The sequence below is a fragment of the Aythya fuligula genome, chromosome 13, assembly GCF_009819795.1.
Source record: "Aythya fuligula isolate bAytFul2 chromosome 13, bAytFul2.pri, whole genome shotgun sequence".
NCBI classification, from domain to species: domain Eukaryota; kingdom Metazoa; phylum Chordata; class Aves; order Anseriformes; family Anatidae; genus Aythya; species Aythya fuligula.
The window spans coordinates 4,405,008-4,421,340 of record NC_045571.1 but is presented as its reverse complement, the minus strand read 5'-3'; the positions used below and the strand labels follow the sequence as shown (position 1 = coordinate 4,421,340).

At 43.2% G+C, this 16,333-nt stretch overlaps 1 protein-coding gene across 1 annotated transcript in view; it reads right to left on the bottom strand.

Moving 5' to 3' along the window:
* The window catches only part of ABCB7 (ATP binding cassette subfamily B member 7), a 42,658-nt gene extending 27,270 nt beyond the window's left edge, over window positions 1–15,388 (bottom strand). Inside the window, exons 1-3 of the mRNA XM_032196387.1 lie at window positions 15,221–15,388; window positions 6,487–6,564; window positions 4,801–4,887 (exon numbers count right to left, since the gene is read on the bottom strand). Coding sequence (XP_032052278.1) covers window positions 4,801–4,887; window positions 6,487–6,564; window positions 15,221–15,388 — 333 coding nt within the window. The remainder of the gene's footprint in view (window positions 1–4,800; window positions 4,888–6,486; window positions 6,565–15,220) is intronic.
* Window positions 15,389–16,333: the final 945 nt, after the last annotated feature.

Genomic DNA, 16,333 nt, shown 5'->3' with positions numbered 1-16,333 from the left:
GGTTATTTTATAGACAGTCTGATGTATCACTTACACTTTATATAGATATTCCACTAAACTCCAAAGCTGATTATAGCAGCTGAAGCCTAAACAAAGCTAGCCAATCAAGAATAAAAGCACACTGAGTACCAAAAATTTTTGTTGTTGTTGTTGGATAACCTGGGGTTAACTTCAAAGACGAGAAGGTTATCTAAAGCTGGAGGGAGGGCAGCAAGTAGCAGCTAATCTCTCTATTTCAGGCATTATTTTGTAACTGGGGAGGAAGGGGAAAGAAAATTCAGTCCACACTTTAAGATGACTTTTCATTACAGAAGCAGGTGGAAAGGGAGCATTTTACAATGTATTTTAATGCTTCCCTTACTAGTTTGTATATTTTACATTCTCATGCCTCAGTCTGGAAAATAAAACCAATTAGAATAAAAATTCTCTCTTAAGGTCCAGTGTGAATGAGAAAGGAGAGCTCTGTGAAGAGGTATGATTGCTAAGGCAACCTGTGAAGCCAATCCTACAAATGTAAGCATTTAAAAGCACTGGAAAATTCATCACATAGTTTCTAGTCATCGCTTCAAAGAAAACCAACAGAAGATATTGAGTATTGTCAACAACTGAAAACATATTTGAGTATTGCAAAGTATAAGCACATTTCAAGTGACTTAAAAAACGGATATATTGAAGATTCGTAAGTGAACAGAGGCTGCAAAATTATTTCTGTTGTCTTCTCTGTCTGAGGAGATGGAGCTATTTGCTGCAGCACACACACATTGCTTTCCACTTGAGCTAAGGATATGCATGAATAGCATTTCAAACATTTGGGCAATATCTTTGATCACCTCTCACAGACTAAAAAGGAAGGTAAAAGAAATGGTATCCCATGAACACAAAAGATACTCGCACAACCAGAGTAGTTCTAATTATATGTTGCTACTGGATAGCTGGGCTTTGTATAGAGAAGCTATTAAAAATAAAGAAGTACATTGATGGCAAACAAGGAATCCATTTCAGTTTCTGCATGGCTCTGAACAGCGACAGAAGAAAATCCATTCAGAAAAAGTCCAAAGGCAGCCAGTCATTTGCCAAAGGCCTTGCAAAGGGACAAGAAGAAATATCAAAGGAGACGCAAAATGCACGCACGTTACATCAAAGTTTACCATGAAATAAATGTTCCTGTTGTACAGAAACACAAGCTGAAAAATGAAAATTGTTAAACTATGCAAGTAATAAGATTCAGAATTAAAATAAGCAATTTAATAGACTGAGGTCATTTTTTGATTTCTGTGGTATATAAAAAGGTCGAGAGTAAGGTGCTTATTTTAACCTTTTAAGTAACAGTGATATGTTTTGTTTTCTTCCAAGGCTTATTTCCAAAGAAATGGAAGGAAAAGTATTAGATTTATACTATAGCAGGTAGCAAAGAAAAGCCTTTTTCCCCCCTCCTTTTTAGCACAGCATGTTTTTATAACACTATGGAATACTGAAGACCAATTGGCAAAAGAACAAGCACAGACTCTCTTCCTGTCCCTACCCATTCCAGATTCTGAACCTTCTAAAATACTTTTAGAAAGGAAAAAAAAAAAAGAAAAAAGAAAAGTAATCATTCCTGTCCACAATCTCCAAGATTACTGAGTATTGCAAAGCATTTACTGGGCTGGCCCCGTGACTTTATGGATAAAGTTTGCGCTAGGAGGATGATCTACCAGCAGCATGATGGACAAAAAGTGGTAGTTTGACTTGCATTTAAGCTGTCATTGCTGATGAAGAAAAAAGGCCCTGTCGTGGCTCCCTGTGTACTCACTCACGAAGCTGTATCACCCTCTGTATTGCAGCAGCACAAGCTGTCTCACACCTGCACGAGGTAATTCTGCGAGCCACTAACAGCTTGCTTCCTCCGCTGCTTCCCCACCTCTCTGCAGCACTGACCTGCACAGCCCCAGCCCATTTCTCACACCACTTCTGGAGCTCACAGAACACCTCGATGAGCTGATTCAGTTTATGAAACTGGCAGGAAACTCTTCAGTGTTTGCTGCAGGGTTTCTGCTCATGGAAAAGTCAGAAAATTCTGCAAATTCAGTAGCACGAGACAAAGTATGGCTGAGAATGTAGAACAAGATTTATTTTTTTTAAAGACTGTTTCAGTCCAGGGTATGCAACATGCTTTGAGTGAAGCAGTAGAAGTTGCTGCTATTACTGGGGGGGCATGCACACATTACACATTGTTCTCTCCCCTTTGAACAAGTTATTTTTCAGCTGAATCAGTTCTCACTAGCTCACTACCAGACCATACAGTCACAGCAAAACTCCAGGGTGAAGTACAATTCTTTCTGGGGCTGCCAGATCAGCTGAAGTATGCATCAGACTAGGGCCTGCATTTTTCTTCCAAACTTTGAGAAAAAAAAAAAAAAAAACAGGCTACTTAGCACTAGCCATCCCTCCAAGGAGGAGGGATGACTAGCAGGCAATGACTAGCAAACCAAATAGCAACCAGGTGAAATGGAGGCAGGGGCAGGCTAATTAGCAGCGCTCCATCATGACTCTCAGCGTTTCCATAAGAAAGTAATATACGACTGCTTAGCAACCAGACAGACACCACAGCTTCTATTCCTGTCTCTTCTGTTTACAGAAGTCTAACACACAAAAAAGAAATTGAAGATGCTAAAAGAACATTACTGTTTTCAGTTTCAGTCTCCAGCACATAGGCCACTGTTGCACGTAAAAATTATTCTGTAACAAAACAGATGTGTAATCTTCTCTTCCAGCTCCTTGCGAGATGGAGGTAACACCTACTGCCCTTCACACTCTTTGTTCATCCTTCACATTCAGTTCTGTCTCCCCTGGAGCTGCTACAGGAGGAGGAATTGAAAACATCAGGCCAAAATCACTTTCCAAAACAAACAGAATGGTTTGTCAAAAAAAAAAAAAAAAAATGGAAGAGATACAGGTGTAATATTGCTGACGTGTATCACCTACAGCTTTCCTAAAAGCGTAATTGAGGGGAAAAAGTTCTTGTGGTAATGTGAGTGCCAGTACTCCTGAGCACTGAGTACCAGTGCATACATGGAAGAACTGCACTTGTACCATCAGATTTCCTTCACTTTTGCCAAGAACCTCAGCTTCTGCATCCACTGTCACTCTGTTTTCCTCTCCTCACGCAAGTGGCTCAGTCAAAAAAAGGCCTGCATTTCAGTGAGCAGGGTTTAAAGGAAGAGTAAAGATCCTCTAGCATTTTTTTTTTTTTTTGAAGACAGGTCAGTCTGTGATTTGCAGCTGCAGCATATGAGGGCAAGTTCATTCTTTGTATATAAAAAGGGTCTTCTCCACAGACAGGTGAAAAGATGAGGTTTTGACAGCAAACAGACAACATGCAGCTGACCAACGTACCCAGGGGAACAGAAATTGTAACAGGAAAAAACACAACAATAATTAAGCCCAACAGACGAGTGGTAACACAGGATAATGCCCCTCTCCCATTTAGAGGAAAAATAATCCATAGAAATTGTATTTGATAACATACACAATACAATTAGGGTAAGTAGGGAGATGAATAGCTTGTTACTCCGTTTTGCCTAGGAAGTATTTGACAGAGCCTATACGTGTTGCAGTGAGGGTCCTAAAATCACCGTGAAGTTACTGCTACATGCAGGACCAGTAATAGCACCAGCTGAAGACGTCTGACTCTCCTGCTTCCCTTTGCCTTACGCAGGAAAGATCACAGATGCCTGCTAAAACAATCTGGCTGCATTTTACGTTACGTATTCTCCCCTTCCTACAAAAGCATTACCTGTGAGTAATGTCTCCCGACTTCTGCCTGTAGCATAAACGGGTTTGGGCTAAATGAAGGGATAACTCTCAGACCAAGGTTTACAAGGAAAACCTAGGTGCAGTGCTCCTCTCCTTTACAGCTACAGGAAAATGGATGGTCAGCTCTGTCAGGCTGTGGGGAGCGAAGTGTCAGAGCAGGAACGAACCAGCCCTGAAACACCTGGGATTTGCACTGAGCCCCATTTGTCATCAGCGCAGTCTGTGCTAGTCCAAGGAAGATCCCACTGAAGCTTGACCAAGTTTCTAGTCCCCACGTGGCACCGTTCCTCAAATACACAGAGCACCTGAAGGAGGTGCAAGTGAGAAAAGCACAGCAAGAGAAAAAATGGGAAGTTACATAACCCTAGCTCTTTGATTTTGTAATTTTAATAGTGCAAAGTTTACACCGCGTTGTTTTCACCAGAAGCCTGCTTCTTTTCTACCTTTAATAGTTTGGTTTAATAAAAGATTGGCTTCTCTCCTTACATACCTATCATCACTATTTTAGCACATGTGCTTCCTGAATGTAAATTCAGTCGAGTGTATCGGCTGCAGTGTTAAATCAAAGTAAAAATATAAGCACACTTGAATTAGTTTTTTCTCCCTCTTCAAGTGCAATTTCACCAACTAACGCACCAACTTGTACCCACAAGCCAATTTTTGCTATTCTGAATGCCAAGTCGCAGGCAAATATCAGAGCACATTAAGTGGCAATGGAACATACTTTCCATGAAAAAAACATTAACGTAATGGAGGCAAGTTACAAAGCAGTGTGCAACACTAGCATTGCATTTTAATAAAACTGAGGAACTTGAACAGTTACGATAAATGTTTGGTAATCTAAGAGCTAGTAAGCTTACATTAACAAGTAAAAAGAATCTGCTATGCTACAGCGTTCACTTATCCACCAATAGGTATTCAAAAATTGCTATGTGGGGTCTTTGGCTTGTTTTTTTTTTTTTTTTAAAAAAAGATAAAAGCAATACTAATTAAGAGATTTCTTACCCCTTCCTTTGGATCTGTGTGAAGCCCTCCACCTGCATGACCATGCCAACACATTCTCTTCTCTATCAGTTGCAACCTTGGGAAGATCTGCGTGAAAAAGAAAAGTTAATTTGCAAGTACCTCAGGAAACCTGCATTTAAAAGCCAACAGAATGAAGAACTACTGGTTCTTCTTACCCTCCAACTGTATCAGTGTACGTTAATAAAAGATAGTATCTCAAAAACCTTGCCTTGCTTACGGAAACAATAATAAGAGAAGGACTGTAAATCTAGCATTATAGCAAAGAGAATCTTCCAAACAGCCAGGAGGTAAAGACAACAGAGTTTTAAATATTTAAGTTAAAAGGACACCTACAACTGAAAAGCAGAATAAGGAAACAATAAAAAGAAAGTTTTGGAAGATAACCGTACTCGGATGTGTTAATGAATAAAATGGGACACACTTAAGCAATAATCTTCTTTCCACATAGAAAATATAACTTCGCTGCTGGAGGTCAAAACAAACAAACCTGCTTCATACTTCCCGTTCCCGTTGGGATGCGAGTGGCTTACTGGCACCGTGTGGCAGACACGTTTACCCACCCCAGAGCCCCCGCTGCAATCCAGAACAGCATGTACTGGAGCAGTCAGGAGAAGAACCTAATTTTTAAAAGCCTGATTCACTCTCCTTACCATGTGAGCAAGATCTTCTGCTAAATAAATATGGACAAAAATTTGGAATTTATTGATTCAGGTAGATGGACCAAAAATAACAATTCACTATTACTCATTCAAGTGCAATTTCAATTCACCTGCCACAAACAACAGGTGCGTCAAAGCTCTTCAAAAGTGCCTGCATTTTGTTTAAAGGTTTTGCTACATTTTCCACTTCCATTTCAGTAAAAGTTATGTAAAAGCTCTTTATCAAACCATCAGATATAAAACCTAAAGAGCTCAGAGTTTCCCAAAGCAAAATTTCACTTTCCATATATTAAAGAATATTATCAGTGTTAATTTCACACAGACTCAATGACTCTCAAAAGATTTTAGCTTAAGGTCATTCATAAGTGGTTAGCATAAGTCCACTCATAAATGTTTTTCTTTTTTTTAATAATAGGAATAAAAAAGACAAATACATTGTAGTTTCATTCAAGCCGAGGGTACTACTTAGAAATAAGTCATGATGATTCCATGAACAGTAAAAAATAAATTCTCCCTATGTTTACATTAGTATTAAGGCAAGCAGACTTCAGAGGAATAAGAGCCTGACAACCTGTCACTCAGAATGATGAGAATAAATTTGTTAAGTTTCTTGGTATTTCCCAACCTAAACAGCATTTTGAAGCAATAAAACCCTATGTACTCAAGGAAAACTCACAGCTTTCTACAAATTGGTACTTTCTATGTCTGGCACCATGAACCTCCATAAAAATGTAAATTTTCTGCATTGATAAGGACTCTGCTTTATCACTGACTGTATTATCACTAGTTTTTAGAGATTTAAAAAGACTTCTTGAGGGGTATATAAAAGTCTGAGTCTTCTAAGCAAAGTTCACTCCAGAGCCAGAAACATAACTTGTCATTTAACTTGCTGTACTTCAGTGTTGTAAATAGTGAAATAAAAAGGGGAAAAAAAAGAATGAAAGATGCTCTAAGAGCTTGATTTTCCTTCCCCCCACAAAAACCAGGAAGAAGAATTTCTACCTACCTCTGATGCCTCCAATAACGGTCTTGAATAACCTCCCACCAGACTCTGCCATGATTTTTGCTTGCAGATTGGTAAAATCTACAGAATAGAAAGGAAAAAAAAAAAGGTGGAAAATGGAGCAATGCAGAACATGTGCTTCACATGCGGAGAACATTCATCCAATTTACATGAACAAGCATAACATGGGAACAAGGCAGACGGCTTTGTTCTCTGACAACTGACCACCAAAAAGGAAAACTGGTGGGGAGCAGGTGTAAACTGTATCACATTCACCCGTTAAAAATGCTAAATGACAATGAATCTTTCCCTTCCCTAAAGCCCCCAGACTTTATTTCTTTTGTATCACGCACGCTCCAAAGTTTTCCTTCTCATCTTTATCTTCTCCCAGGCTGTCTTCTGATTTCTTTCAAATATTCTTTTGTTCTATTTTTCATAACGACTTGTTATTCTGACACTCACAAGTTCTGCCACCTTCAATCCCTCCCAGCTCAGCCGCTACCACGCCCGCCCAGCAGACCACGAGGCTAATCAAAGCTGCAGCTCCTCGCCAGCAGGCATCAGGACCACCAGAGACAGCACCACGGCTGTCTGCGAGCGTCAGGCGGGCAGGGTACAAGACACCAACATCCACACAGCCATCGATGCGTCCTTACTGGGCGTGCCGCAAGGCACCAACTATCACATGCTTTACATGGCACATCAAAAGCAATTTGTTTTCTCCAAGAGTCTAAGGAGCATTTATCTTCCCTAGGTGGACTAGCTGCAGTGCTTCCCCAGTGGCGAACCAGTTACCAGTTACCTCTTTCAGTTACAGTGCTGGCTCCACATCCTTGACACATTCAACATTTAATCTTTTACTGCTCCGTTCCAATATTGTGTAGCATGAGCACGAACACTGAGCAAAATAGCAAAGAACTGCTCATCACCCTAAGGCACGGGACAAATGTCCAAAAGGTGTTAAAAGTAACAAAAGCACCTTGCTCACAAAGGCTATTTTTAACCTTGGCAAGTAGCAGCACCGCCATGTGTTTTATACCTTGCCTTAAGACATTCCTTTGCTCTTGTCCTAAGCCGCACACCAGAATTCATTTTTCAGGAAATGAAGACAGTTCCCCCAGAAGTCACCACCTAGGACATGCTCATTTCAAACGCTCCAGTTCTGTGACAGCGCAGGCAGAGGAAGAGTAAACGTTAGCACTACACGCTGCACGCTTAATAGAGTGCACTGGCCTGGGTCAGCCGTCCTGATGCTGCCAAGACCTGAGCTGAATTAAGGAGGTGCAGCTCCTCGGAGATAATCTTCGGTTAGATAAGCTTCAGTGTCGTGTCAACAGGGGGGATTCCATCTACACGAATGCACTCTGGATGAATGGTGACAGCTTCATAAACAGAAAATATAATGGAAAGGGACAAGGATTTCCGAGAGGCCTCATTACGTCCCAAGTTACTGCAAATTAATCTGTTGTGAAGGCACAGTTACTTTGGATAAAAGCTCCCACCAACACGCCAGAAGAGGATTAAGCACTCCTTGCAGCAAGCACTACAGTGGCACCTGGGAACAACCCAGAGTCTAACACCAAATTAAGCTGTAGGACCAGCACAAAAGCAGCAGCACTCCCTAATTCAGGGGGGGCAATTATGTCACTACAGCTCCTCCTGCCTCCCCAGCCACAGGCAGACACCGAACTACAACAGCCTACAATTCATCACGGGGCTGTGGTCGGGGCTGAGAGGCTCACTACAGTTATCCAGCTCCTGCCTCCTACGGAGGAGCGTGCAGCACGCTGAAAGCCTCGGTGCCTTTACGCCAACGTTTACACTTCAAGCACGTGATGCTGATAACGGGCTGCTGAGACACCATGCCAAAGAGGTTTCGGGTCTGGTGATCCATCACTCAGTGCTTTGGCTTCTCCCAAGACAACACAGCTGGAACCTCTCATCATCCCATCCCGCTCAGCTTTGCGAGAACAAGAATATATTGATCTCAAGTATTATAAAGGTTGAAGCACAGGTAGCTACCTCGGACTGTATTTGTTTTTGTAGGATATTCCCAGTACGTGACAGTAGACAACCAATGCTCCAACAGCTAGCGGAAAGGAACTAAGCACTGTTCTTCAAGAACATACTCATAGGTCACACCAAAAATGTTTTACTAATAACTTACATCCTCTGGCAAAGCCCACACATCTCCTCCTGACTAAAGTACAAAAGAAACATCCCAGAAACAAGATCCGTTGACACACCCACAGACCCAGGCTCACTTACTGCATTAGACAGCCTATGTCATTGACTGAACCTACAAACCCTCACAGGGGTAAGAGATGGATATAGCGAAAAGGACACATCCCACAAGCAGATCTGGGGCTCCACCGTCCCTCACTGCAACTCTTCCCAACAGAGCTGGGCTCTAGGAGAGCCCCACTTGGACCTTACTGCAGCAGAGCTGCACTAGTAGGCTCCTCTTCTGCAGCCTGAGTGCTGTTTTTGCAGAATTGAAGGAATTCTTCAGGGAACATTCATTCTGGCCTTTCCCACCTTCTGAAGGGCTCACTCTGCACTGTTATGTTCTTCTAATGTATTTTTGGATGAACCTACGTACTCCCAAGGATGAAGCAGATGTCTAGTGCTGACTGCACGTGGAAGTCACATTGCTGAAGTGCCATGACTGCTGGTGGTAGTTGAAACGCTACCAACACAAAAAAACAACAGGGATTAAACACATTTGCACAAGGTCAAGTCCACACTCTGAAGCTTCTCTGTGCAGCACACAACGTACCTTTGGTGAAAGGTGAAAACAGGTGAAAATACCCTAGTAGGCAGAATACACTGCCCTGACAAACATAAACCAGCCGTACCAACCCAAGCAATACAAGCTTCACTGCAGTTATGTTTAACCATGTGCAGGTGCTCTGTAGGCAAATCCAGAACAAAAGAAACCAAGAGTATCACAAAAAATATCTAAAGTTTCCCTGTAACATCATCTTGCTAATACACGCTCACATTCAGCTTCTTCTGGTGAAGCCCACCCAATGGCAGGAAGAAAACCCACCCAGCACCACCCTGTGCAGCCCAACAAACACCACAGCAACTTCCACTGCAGCGAGTGCTGCTCGCCCCGTGCCCCCCAGCACTCCCCAGACGAGTTTCGGATCCCGTTCCCATATTTCCATCTGCTCTGCTCCATTATACAGCCTTCCTCGCAACAATTCTCAGTATAATTAGATGTCTGATGCTTTTATGGGTAGAAATATGGGATTGTTGATCTGCTCAGCAGCAATATTTCCCCTATAAAGGGAATTTGAAAATACAATGAATGTCAACTACTCAGTGTTCTAGGCATATATCTGTGAGTATAGAGACTACTAAAAAGGTCTTACAACGAAGCCGAGGCTACTGGAAATTAATTTCTGGTCTTGCCATATGTATATTTTAACTATGATATGCACCCTGCTCAACAGAAGACGGAGACAGTTGAGTAATCAAACATCAAACTGCTCAGCTACACCAGCAGAATATCTAGAGAAGTGAATTTAGCAATGCACACAGACACGTGAAACGACGCCCAGGCAACGAGCAGCAGTATAATTTTCCAAGAGAGAGCAGGCTGCACATAAATTAGTAAATTTATCCAAAGTACCTGAAGCTTCTCTTACAACTACTTCCAGAGCAAGGGATATTATTAACTTATGCACAAGAACGTGCTTTATCACACCCCATGTGGCAGCTGGAAGGCCAAGATAATGCAAGGAGAAAAAAAAAAAAAAAAAAGAGGTCTGTTCTACCTTTTGCCATTACACTTCACAATAACTTACAAAGTCCTGCTTTTTGTAACTGCTGAAGTCATGGCTGAAAGCAAGCTCTCGGTGTAGTTCTTGGTTTATGCAGATTCATAGTAAAATAATTATCCTGATTTGAATACCGTTGGGCCTTTCCAGTCAAATGCTCCTTTCCCCCATTTAAGCTTTATTTAAATATGATTTCCCATTGCTTTTATTTTGGATGCAGGCAAACCAACCTATAAAAAACACCCCCCCCACACAAAACAAAAACAACACAAACAAAGAGACCATAAAGCTTCCTAGAAGGCACAAGAGTCACGCCTGGTTACTTCCCAAAGCTCACCAGGCAGACTGCACCCGATACAGCCACCTTCACCATCACTACCCAGCAGAGATCCTAAATTCACAGTGAGCTCTGACGCAATGAACCCCTGCCCACTGGGGCAGGGTGAGGTGAAGGAGCTACGTTCATGGAAATACAAACTGATCTCAACATCAGGAAATGGCGTCTGATCACAGCTCCACAGCTTTTACAATACCTGTTGTGCCCTTCCATAAATGCAGCTAGTTTCCTCTCCAGGATACAAGTGTTACATGTCCTATTGCTCAGAAAAATAAAGCTGATCAAACCACTGAAAACCGCGCGTGTGAGGGAAGAAAGACACAGATTATCATCTGTAACACAACAGCATCCAAACAGCTCCACTCCGCTTGAATCTCATTGCAGTAAGCGCCACAGAGAATACTTAATGCTGTCTGGCTCTTAAAAGGAAAACAAAAAACACTCATCAGATGGATGCAAAGTAGAGTGGAAACATGATCAGATGACGCTGAAGTGTTTTAATTCCACCATTCTTAAAAAGCACAGTTAACTTTTCTTTATGATCCTATTTCTCCAGAACTTTTTCCTGCCTTTAACCATTTTTCTCACGACTTAATGCCATGTCTACAGTGTTTACCAGCCTGAGCTGCAAAAGGCACAAACACGGCTGTGCTTCCACGGCCCTCTACTATTTGTGTAGTTACACCACTGAAGGCAGAAGCGCGGCCGTGAGGTTTGTTGTACTCACAAGGAGTGGTTTCACTGAGGCGCTGAAAAGCACCGCGCTACTGGTGGAACTGCCCTGCACCAGGTGCTCCCTCCTAGTAAAACACAGATTTGGGAACATCTGGGGGACAATGTGCCATTAAAGCCAGACATCAGGACCTCACAGGTGGCTGGGTCCTGCCAGTCTTCCCTCTCATGGGATATTAAGAGGCTGGATCGTCAGCATTTTTTCCCCACACTTGGTGCCCTCTGATCTATTCAACCAGCTAGTGCAAGGTCTACTCCACACCTGATCCCTGGAACAGAGCAGTAAACGTCACACAAGAGCTCTTGCACACACTAAAGAACATATAGCAAGGCGTGTAATGGAAACAACTGCATAAACACCAGAAAAATGTGTTAAGCACCTCCTGCTTTCTTTGCTGTTACTCCAGTATGCATGATTATAATTACAAAAGCCCAAACCTACAGTAAAATCGTTAAGTAACGCTGCAGTAACTAAAGAGAGTAAACTCTAAGTGGCCATAAAAACATCCCTACGCTAATGGAGGCTGTCGTCACCCAGCAGTCTGAAGATTTTCACAAAAACACGCTGTATCCACTGCTTTCATTAAGCCTTAAACCCAAGTGACTGCGAAACGTGCAGCTTAAGATCACAGCAAACAAACTTAAGTTGTTTCAAATGCAAAAAATTAAAGTTCTGGCTCTTTCTGTTTTTAATAACAGGAAAGCTTTCAGAACAAGCCCATTAAAAAGACTTACAGTTATCATTAGGGTGTAAACACAGCAAAACAATTAAATAGCTGGAACTCTCATAGGATGCATTGACTTGCTCACAGAAGTTTTTTTTTACATGCTGAATTCCCTAATTGATAAAAGCCAGTGGCTTTCAGCTCTGACCTACAACCTGTTCAAGCTGACAGCCAACTTTTGGCAGTCACCTCAAGAAATTCCATGCCTGCACCAACAGAACTTGCTGAAAAAAAATAAAAAACAAAACTGGAATGACAGGACAGTGCATCTTCCTTGGTCAGCAGATTAAGAAAAGGTTAAACAGTGTTGTCAGCTTGTCACCACGTGTTGAAGGGCATCATAACCTAGAACTCCAGAGCACGCAGCTTGAGCCTCCTGCTAGACAATAATCAAATAAATTGATCTGGATTGCACACCACACAAAATGTGCAGCCTTTTTGTCATAACGGGGCACAAAGAGCACCCCAATAGAGCTTGACGCATGAGCAAAGTAAAAAAAAATAATCACCAGATTGTGTATTAAAAAGAAAAAAAAATAAATGCCTAGTTTACCACTTTTTAACACAGAAACCCACAGAAACCAAAAGGTCAAATAGCTGAATGCATCAATACACCGCAGGTACAGCCTGAGCTCCCTCGTTCAGAAAGTCCAGTGCAAATCAAGAAACATCAGGAGGAATTGACATTTTCACATGAAAATCTTCAAAAGGAAAATAGGATTCAAATAAATACACACATCACCGTGCTTACATTGTTGGTTACTCACTAGACATTTGAAGTAAAACACTTGGTCTACATCACCTTCAACTCCCAGCTTCTTGTCTTCCACGGGTTTCAATACTAAAAGCCCTACCAATTTACTACTTCAGTCCTGCTCGTCTCTTCTTCCAAGTAACAGGAACTTGATTGTGACAGAATTCTGCCTGTCAGGGGCAATTAATAGTGAGAAAAATCTCAAATCATTTTCTTCAGACAGGATCTTCTGTGAAGCTCTTTTATTCACGATTGCAATGGCGGGCGGCCTGTCAATCAGGAGCACACCCCAGCAAACAAATCCTAACCTTTTATTCCCTATTACCCCACACCTGATCACCTCCCCTGTTTCCTCACTGGCTGAGTACTGCAGGTTCACAAGCTACTCGATGCTCCTCTCTACCATGTATGTACAATTTTTATTTTTATTTTTTCAACCCTTTAATTTCTCCTTTCTTATGTTTTGAGAACTCATGATCTTTCTTTGACTGTTCTCACACTGCTCAGCCTGTTTTTCTCAAGCTTCTATCTTATTTTGGAAGAGTGAGGCCTTCCACTGTCCACTTATCTACTTAGCATTTCTCCTTATTGTGACTACACAACTACCTTGGAATACAGAAAAGTAACTCTCTACTGCAGAAACACAGCTTTGTCTCTCACATTATGACAGGTGACGACAAAAAGCCAGTCATAAAGAGCAGCGTGCTTGGAAGAAGAAAAAAAGGCTTGATGTTATTATCAAGTGAAAACAATAGCTGAGAGTTTATGGAAAGTTCGCTCATACAAGCTTTGAGATGCACTTCCTTCTCTCCCTTTGAGAGATGCAAATAAATTAGTGAAAGCTGGACCTGTTCCGTTTGAGACACGCACTCCATTCTCTACTTGTAACCCAAAAAAATCATTCACTGGAACACGTTACAGCCTTCTGCTGCTGACAGCAGGAATCCTGGTTTGTACAGCAGTTACAAGTGGCTGTCTAGAGCATGAATTTATAACGTCCAAAGACGACTGGGGCAATTTTTAATGCAACAATACAGTCAAATGCGAGTAGTCAAACACTCTGGCACCGCAGCACAAAAGACAGTGTGTATTTACTGGTACTAGCACAACAGAGCCACGCTTTCACTCAGGAAGTTACTATTAAGGTCCAAACAAAGAGGATGGAAATTGTTTAGGTTCAGAGGATGATCTGATGCTCAGATTTAACCTATTTCCTGTGCTGGCAGCAAGCTACAGACTGCTTTATGTTTTTAAATTTATACTATTAGAAGCGTGGGAACAACATTGCTGCCCACACGTTGACAAACAGATGGAGATAAGAAAGGAAAAAGGGCGGTAACACAGAGTCGGCTGCTCAAAAACATAGAAAAGGGGAAAAAAAGCACATGAACTCAAACTGTATGCACTCCATCATCTGCAAATGAGCAGTTCATTAAGAAACAACTTCCTCAGCGTGGATCTTGTAGTCCCAGGATTAAATGCTAAAGCTACTTTAAAAGGTAGCCGACCACAACGCCGACGTGAAAGTCAAAAGCAACACTTCACGTTTCCAATTCAACACCACCAGCAACTTCCCTACGCAGAGAGGCTGAGCACGGGAACAGCTGATCCCCACCAAGCAAGTTGCACAACATCTGGCAAGGAGAGGCCATAAAACACGCGGCTTTAGGAAGTCAGCTGGAGGAAGGAAGCCCTTCCAGCTGCAGGCTCTCAGGATCTAACAGCAAGGAGGAGCACGGGCAGGGGACCAGCTATGTCCCTGTGTGATGACCTGCTGCCAGTCCCAAAAAACCTGCTGCCTAGTAGAAGTGGCTAACACATCCCTTCTTTTAGGGCCCAACCGCACGCTGTGTGGCTAAGCCACACGCCAAGCAGGGGAACCTACAGCTGCTCAAAGCCGGGGCAATTCCAAGCAGTTCGGGGCAGTTCAGGAGCCGAAGCACAGCGCTGGGACGCGTTATGCAAATGCATCCCAAAGGGACGGAATAAGTTTATTTAACAGCACTCTCAGGGTCCTTCCTTCCTCCACATAACGGCAAAATCGTCTGTCAGCACAGCCCTGGCCACCACAGCCCACCCACACAGGTACTTTCGGAGTGTCTGTCCACAAAAAACGAACCCAAGCTCCCAGGGACACAGAACCCCCGGCCGGACAGGAGCACAGCAGCTGACTCCCAGCTTGAAACCCAAACCCACCCAAAACCACCCCGCCACCTCCCTCAGAGCCCCCCACATCTCTCAGAGCCCCCCTCAGCCCCTCACCGTCCCCCTCAGCCCCTCACCGTCCCCTATAGCCCCTTAGTGCCCCCCATAGCCCCTCACCCTCCCCTATAGCCCCTCACCGTCCCCCTCAGCCCCTCAGCGCCCCCCCGTCCCACCACCGCCCGCCTTCCCCACGCACCTCGCCTCCCCCCGGGGCTCCCCGGGCCCGCTGCCTCCCCCTCCCCACCGCCCAGCCGTGCGAGCAGGCGGCAGCGGCCGGGGGCCGCAGCAGGGCGAGGGCGAGGAGCAGGCGCCGCCGTTGTGAGGCGGCCGCCGCCAGGCTCGGCGCGGCGCCCAGCAGCGCCATCTTGGGCGGGAGGCAGCGCAAGGCCTTGTGGGGCGGCGGCGGACCGAGGGGAGGGGGAGGAGGGAGGGGCGGGTCGCCATGGCAACGCGCGGCCTGGTCGGGGGAGGGCCTCACCAGGAGATAACTTGTTAATTGTGATTAGTTAAATGACTCCACATCTGCCCCTACGCAGAGTCATTTATAAAACGTGTCCCATCCGTTCCGCGAGACGCTGAAATAGACGGCCAAGCGGCATTTGGGCACTCAATTCGTGCTGCCTTCAGCACAGCCCCGCACTAGGTGTTGTCTAATGGAGCTTTAAAGCTCTCAAGCAGGCGCTAATTACACGAGAAACATGCACGCGAATGGGAAAGTTCAGTCTTGTGGCTGGACGCTGAAAATAAAGCTCTGTCATTCACTTAATGCTAAAAAATTAAAAAAACAAACAAACAAAAACAAACACCAGAAGACTGCTGAAGAGGGGGAGATTTATTTTCAAAAGGAGATTAAAAGTGCTAAATGCTTTCAGGTTGGCTTACAGATAACTGCGGATTTAATATGTCCCATGCCATAAACATTTAAGAGGATGAGAAATTATTGATGATACAAGGAAGGAGTGCTGGAAGTAAAAGGATCTAATTAAATATAGGAAAGTTAAATATAGCTATCTGTCAAATTTGTCATAATGGAAATGTGACAGGCAAAAAACAGACAAACAAAAAACCCCACACATAATATGGTAGTCAACAGCCCCTCATTTATGATATTTAGAATTAAAATGGCTAAGAAGTGAGAAAGCAATCAGAACTGAAAACTCTGGCATATACATAAATGTATGTACCTAACTATACATATAAAATGACTACTTGATAGAAAATTGTGTAGTTAATATTTTTAATATTCTATCTTTATGAACTAAGCATGCAGATTTAGAAATTCCATTTTATGTGGTAATGCATATATTTT